The sequence below is a fragment of the Dendroctonus ponderosae genome, unplaced genomic scaffold (assembly GCF_020466585.1).
Source record: "Dendroctonus ponderosae isolate FM_Combo_2020 unplaced genomic scaffold, Dpon_F_20191213v2 Dpon_F_20191213_8, whole genome shotgun sequence".
NCBI lineage: Eukaryota > Metazoa > Arthropoda > Insecta > Coleoptera > Curculionidae > Dendroctonus > Dendroctonus ponderosae.
Window position 1 is genome coordinate 1,866,638 of NW_026019016.1, and position 6,906 is coordinate 1,873,543.

Sequence of the window (6,906 nt, forward strand, 5' to 3'; positions counted from 1 at the left end):
CAATTGTGATGTATTTTAATGTGTGATATGATGAGGCTGTTGACGAACTGTAGTTGTTTTTTAAATTAATGACAATTTTTTTTAACTATCTGTTATTTTAGAAAAACTGATGATGGTGAAAAAATACACCGAAACGTATTTTGATTGATAAATAGAGACAATAAATGACTGAAAGCCAGGAATGAATTTGATTTGCAATTATTAATATGTCGATTATCAAATAATGGTGCTAGTTTTTGTAATGGTTTTCCTCTGTTTCTTTTGAGGAAGATTTGAGGATGAAAACCGAGAGTCCTAAATATGCCTCCCTAAAACCGCGTTCATAAAACCCAACTTTTTTGAGGAAAGATTTACTTTTTGTTTAATCAAAGATTCGCACCGAAATGAAAAAATGATGATCCTCAACTGGTTTTAGGACGGAAGCAAATTTCGAGTTTTTCCCTTATCCTACTGTACTTTTTCAGCAGGTTTTGGTTCGCTGTAAACGAGCTGAAAGATTCAATTTGAAAACATCATTGCATACGACTCCCACAGTGTATTCGGCATAAAAATGGCAATTTAGAAAGTTTTTTTATTGTTTTCCAGGGACTCAGATGCTCGAGATATTCGCACTTGAAATTCAAATGTATACGGAACAAAAGAACGATAAAAAACTTAAAAAACTGTACGAAAAGTCGTTGAGGGTGCGATCAGCGGTGCCACATCCCTTGATAATGAGCGTCATCCGAGAATGCGGTAAAAGTTTTTATTACCTTGTTTTGTACCAAACAAATTTTTACAAAATTCTCTTGCCAAAGGTGGCAAGATGCATTTGCGCGCTGGCGAATTTGACAAAGCCTATACCGATTTTTTCGAAGCTTTCAAAAACTATGACGATTCAGGAAATCCACGTAGAATTAACTGCCTAAAATACTTGATTTTGAACAGCATGTTGATGAAAAGTGACATCAATCCGTTCGATTCACAAGAGGCAAAACCGTACGCTAATGAACAGGAGATCAAGACTTTTATGCTGCTCATAAACGCATTTCAAAACTCGAAAATTGAGGAATTTGTCGAAATTTTTGAGAAAAACAAGGTTTGTATTATAGTGCAATTCGTGTGTAATTTCCACTGTTATTGCACGAGCGGAGCAACTCATCCTTTTAAAAATCATGAGATTTTCTATAAAACCACGGAGGAAACAGTAAAATCGAATGGTCCGCTCATGAATCAAAAAGAAAATTTAGTGGTGTTAAGATAGAAATGTTAATCGACGAAACATCGTTTAATTATTCAAAATATTAATTTCCTTATCCGCTAAGCAGTAGAAAAGTCTGTCTTGGAGTTCCTGAAATTTCAAGGAGAAACACTTGCTAATGAACATAGAAGTTAATGTTTGGAGAACGAAGTTAAGAATAAAGTCCCACGATGATAACAGTTTTCGGGAGTCAGAAACAACTTTTCACTAAATAAGGGGTAATTTTCTTGAATTATATGCGGTATAAAAACTGTCTAAATTGTTTCCATTTTTGCAAATTATCGTTTTCCTAGAACAAACTTGTTACAGCGTGACAAGAAAGAAACGCTAAAGTTAGAACTGACTGAAAAAAAATTAATATTCCGGATTGCATCATGGAACGAAATATTTGAACGTAAAGTTTGCTTCACTTGAAAATCGCAAATTTCGAGGGCATTTCTGATTTGGGTTATTTTTTGGGCAACCCCGAATTTTTGTTGTAAAATGTCTATGAAGTTTCAGCGTGAGCTCTAGATCATGAAAAGCGGACCAAGAAAAGTCATAGTAGCAAAACCAAAAAGGTGATTTTTTGGGACCACCCTGTAAACAAAATAGATGGCCAAAAAACCTTTTGATGAATTTACCGGACGAAACCAGATCTTAGATCTATTTGGCTTTTCTTCAAAATTTTGGTGCCGAGACTCAAAAAACTTAATTTTTGTGCAACTATTCAAAATTTTACACTTTTTACTTGCCACCCTGTAGAAAATCTGTCTGAGAATCTTAATTTTTACCAAAACACTGACTAACAGAACACAAATGTGGCTCAATAACGCTTCAATTAGAAGCCGAATCGCTTGAAGCAATTAGAATTTATCCAGCTCCAAAGATGGGGCACATTTTGGGTGTGTAACGTTCATTTTGTTGAGCAGTTTAAGTCTGCTTTTGATGAAATTTCGAAGTTTGTGTGTTTTTTTATTTAATAATTTATTTAGAAATCGCTAATGGCTGATCCATTCATCCGAGAACACGTAGAGCAACTGATCAAATGCGTTCGCGGCAATGCGATTCTACTTCTCGTAAAGCCGTACAAGATCATAAGCATTCCATTCATAAGCAAAAATTTGAATATTGACGAAGAAGAAGTGGAGAATTTGCTTGTTTCCCACATTTTGGATGGCTCGATTAAAGGGCGAATTGATCAAGTGAAGGGAGTCTTGAGAATGACTGATAACAGCACTGCTGACCGATATGTTGCCCTGGAAAAATGGGCGCAAAGTTTGGAAATCGCATGTGATTCGATTTTCTTATAAGCTAAAGATTCGTCTTATTTTGCTACTGTTACTCTGATGTTTTTTGAGTGATTTCTTAGACTAATTTGAGTTTTTCCGTGTAAAAATAAAGGAAGTTTATTGGTTTGCCAACAGGAAAAGTTTCTGAATTCATTATTTCACTGTGAACCAGATAAGCCTGAACTGAGAACGGAAGAAATGTAAATTTTCATTTATAGGAACACAAAGCGACTAAACGCCGTTTACGAGTGAAGCCAATCTCGCTGAATAAAAACCAATCTGATTATAAATTGGAAAAAGGGGCGCAGTAAATTGATCAAGTGCTTTCGCTTTATTAATTAATTTAATTGTGTTATTGGAATTTTATTCAATTTCAGGTTCTGCTTTGCTCCTCACTAGTTTTCTGTTTTTTCGGGACTGTTGAGCCAGTTCAGTTTACTACGCGTGAAGTTCGAAATCTTGGTGCACAGCGCTTTTCTCAACATTAATTGCGGTATTTTCATACAAACGCATGTTTCTGTTTTCACGTCTTAAACCCAGTTGGCTCAAATGGTTCCATTAATCTTCTCACTTTGCTTTGTTGGGAGCATTCCGATGTCCCATAATTGTACGCATTTTGCGAACTGCGGCTGCAAAAGTTTCACCACTTTGAGGATAATTTTTCACGAAGAGAATTCGTTGCTGTGTATTGTTGTGGCCCATTCCGGTCCGTAAATTTGCTGCAACAGTCAAACAACTGAAAAATAAATTATTTTAGTCAACAGCAGCATGAAAAAAGGACCGGCTGAATGAATTACAACATTTATTTTTTACAAATTGCTACAATTTACAGTTAAATCGTGTTACAGTTCTGTGAAACTAGTATGTAGTAATGTCTATTTAATCTTTTTTTGTTTTTTGATCTGATAAAACTTCAAGAAAGCGGGCATTCGGCTTTTCTGGGGAATTCTGCTCAAGTAGTTGTCTTCCAAGTTCAAGTAGAGCAAGTGCGGCAAAGGAACAAACATCTTGTAACTAACAAATTTCAACTTGTTATCATTCAAATACAAAACTTTCAGTTGGGGCATTTTCGCAAACGTCACTGGAGAAATGTTGGTGATTTCGTTTTTGCTCAGCATCAAGGTCTCAATGGTTATTGATTTGAACAGAGCGCGTCTTCGCGGAATGAAAATAGCATTCTCTGGCACAAGCAGCTTTGTTATTGAGTGCGCTATTTTATACATTCTATACGGCAATCTCCTTATAGCGTTCCCAGAAAGATCCACCATTTCCAGTTGCGGCAACGAATAGATCACTGCAGTGGGAAACCGGGATAAGTTCATATGATCCATGTACAAAGTATCAGCAAGCCTAACATCCCGGAAAAATTCCGTTACATTTGCTAGATTACGGTTACTCGACTTGGTTAAATCCACACAATTCGTTGCATTTTTCGGAATTGTCCAGTTCCAGGGATACAAATGGGCGGTGTTGCGGACACTGCATGGCTGTCCGTACAGGAAGGAGGCGGTACTTGTGCTGCATAACAATGTGAAGCTAGAAAACAATTCAGCTTTAAATAGTATTTTCATATAGAGGTTGATTTATGAGTTGTGCGGTGTGGTTAAGACCTCGAAAAATTGTCTGAAAATTAGCTGAAAAGGCTTGCTTGATCTTACTTGGAGAGTATGTATGGAAGAATTTTTGAAGAAAGACGATTTTTTGAAGATTTGAAGAGCTAATATCTTCAAAAAATCGTCTTTCTTCAAAAATTCTTCCGTACGTTCTCTTAGGTTGAACTTAGAAGCGTAGAACTTCGATTGAAAAGATTGACCCAAGCGCCCAAGAGGATAAACATGCCGGGGGGAAAAATTTGGTCAACTTTTTATTGACTCATAACTCAGAAAAATAAAATAAAGGTATTGTACAGTCAAATTTTAATTTTTTTCCTGCAATATGGAAGCCCAGGCAGAAACTATAGGATGTTACAGCCTCATATCTTCTGATTAATTTGGATCTTTAATCGTCTGTTGATCCTGAGCCATTCGAAGGTTCGCAATCGAATCGAATGGAAAATTCACCCTGATCATATTTCTTAGGCAGTTTTACGCATAAATAACACACACACTGCAATGGAACATGGAAAAGTGCGCAATTATTGCGTCACTGCCAGAAAGCTTGGGGCCGACTACAATTATTTCATCTTTGCTGATAATTTTTCGTATGATTTTTAATGAGTTCGAATAGAAACTTCGCGTTTTTCATTGGTTTATTACCTTCCATAAAATGATCTCTGAGAAAACCATCCACTAACTGTTTTTTCAATAATAACTCAGTAATTGGTATTGCAAAACCATATGGCGATTTGAATCCGGTTAAACAGACGAGAGATCATAAAAATACCTTAAAACCTGCAGTGTTATTTTTGCAAACCGTTTGCATTCCGCATCAAACTTACAGCTTTTATAATAAAAGCATATAATGGCAAAGCGCTTGGTTTCGATTCGCGAAAAACTATTTTTACCGTTGGTGATTTGCATTGATCGTTTTTGGGCGATCGAAGATGGTTTATATTAACGATTAGGCGATGAGATCCTTTGGTAAGTAACGTAGTATAGAGAAATGTTCCTAATTTTGAGATTTGGGGAGTCAAAATCATCTTTTTGTATCATCCGAAGCAGTACTTTTTAGCCGTTTTTCTGTTTCTTTTAAGCTCAAGTAAATTGAGTAGATCGTACAAAATTTTAGAAACTCTCTTGATGGAAATCCATTGAGTGCTGCTAACTAAATAAAATCAAAATATATATAAATAATCTTTATTTCCTACAGGAAAAAGCTATCGACCCGATCGGTCTTTCTGCCCTAAAATCAATATTTCTCGTCGATTTCAGATTCAATTTTATTTGCAAATTGGGCCCAAATCGAGACAAATCGGCTCCAAATCAATCGAACCTTCTTCACATTATCTTGAAATATTTTACATTTTGAATGACTGATAGATCGTAATAGAGGTTTAGTCAAAAACGCAAAATAATTTCATGTGAACCTCACCTGATTAGAAATGCAATCCATGTCGTATCCATTTCGCAAACCACTCACTGACTACGGAACATGACTGAAACACTTATCCGGCGAACGATTCAAATATAAACAGTTATTAATTGTTCTAAATATAATTTTCACTCAAACCCGCAAGATAAGTTACAAAATTTGCTCGATGTGCGGGTGCTTCAGGTCTAACTCGGTCGAACTTGATTTGGGCAAGTTGAGTTTTTCGGGTTTTAAGCCCGTCGTGAATTAGAGTTTCCTCCTGACGTTTTGCGAGCACCAGTGGCTTGCATCTTCAGAGGCGGTTTGCTCGAAAGCTTACAATGCTTGAGCCTAAAAACCCGAAAAACTCTCCAGTTTCAAGGAATGGACGCGAAATCTTTTAATAGGATTTGGTCAAATTTGGTCCGATTTGAACAGCTTTTTCGCAAAAAATTCAGCTCTATTCTTGGACGAAATAATTTATCATATGATTATCATGAACATATTATCGCGGGTCACATTTTCCGTCCGAAATTTGGTTAACCGTTTTTTCAATTCCTAAGAAGGTCCTGCAAATAAAGTTTGAGTACAACGTTGGATAAACACAGATCCTACAGCATTTTGCCAAAAAAATCGCAAGTATGAAAAGTTGCGGTAAATTTTGCGCCGAAAATGCGATCGTCCCTAAAAAATTAAATATCTTTCGAACAACAACAGACGATTAAAAATTATAAAAACTTATTTTTTCAGCACCTTGCCAATACACTTATTTTTTTGCGTATCTTATAACTCAAATTTTGTCCAACCGTAGAACTATGATTCGAACAAATTGTTCAAATTCAAAGTCAAAAGTTGGGAATTGTTTTAAAGCTACTCATTAATTTTGCGACGCACTGTAGATCAAGTAATGTAAACCAGGGGCGGAATCGTTTAAATCAAATAAATCACTTTGGTGTGTGTTTTCCTGTTGTGTTCTGCAGCCTGTTTATAATTACGCGTTATCCTTATTGCCTGTAAAGTTTTTCAGGATTTTACTTTTTATTTGCACTTTTCCCGTGTTGTATTTTTAATGTGTGCTGGTTCTTAGTCAAATTCCCGTTGTTCGCTGTGTATTTAGGTTTTTTCGAAGTGATAACTTTTAATGGGAGGGTGAACCGATTTTTCTCGGTCACTCGGCTTGGGACGCACATATGCACTTTGAATTCGATATTTTTCTCTTAGTGCGGGTGCATCTGTAGATCTGATAGACTTTTCTAATACACATTGCGTTATTAAACTGACAGTGATTTTGATTTATCAATGATTGAGTGTGATATTCGTGTGTTCGGCGCAGTTTATTTTACAACGCTGATAACAATGAATCAACAAATTATCAAGGGAGAAGCT

The 6,906-nt window shown here is 36.1% G+C and overlaps 2 protein-coding genes across 2 annotated transcripts in view; one reads left to right on the forward strand and one right to left on the reverse strand.

Moving 5' to 3' along the window:
• The window catches only part of LOC109544908 (COP9 signalosome complex subunit 2), a 4,806-nt gene extending 2,155 nt beyond the window's left edge, over positions 1 to 2,651 (forward strand). Inside the window, exons 3-5 of the mRNA XM_019915332.2 lie at positions 586 to 735; positions 798 to 1,078; positions 2,215 to 2,651. Coding sequence (XP_019770891.1) covers positions 586 to 735; positions 798 to 1,078; positions 2,215 to 2,532 — 749 coding nt within the window. The 3' untranslated portion in view covers positions 2,533 to 2,651. The remainder of the gene's footprint in view (positions 1 to 585; positions 736 to 797; positions 1,079 to 2,214) is intronic.
• A 645-nt stretch (positions 2,652 to 3,296) lies between these two features.
• Positions 3,297 to 5,830, reverse strand: LOC109544909 (leucine-rich repeat-containing protein 15). The gene is made up of 2 exons (XM_019915333.2): positions 5,542 to 5,830; positions 3,297 to 4,047 (listed from the first exon to the last, which is right to left on the reverse strand). Exons 1-2 carry the CDS (start codon positions 5,571 to 5,573, stop codon positions 3,387 to 3,389), a joined length of 693 nt encoding a protein of 230 aa, XP_019770892.2. The 5' UTR covers positions 5,574 to 5,830; the 3' UTR covers positions 3,297 to 3,386.
• Positions 5,831 to 6,906: the final 1,076 nt, after the last annotated feature.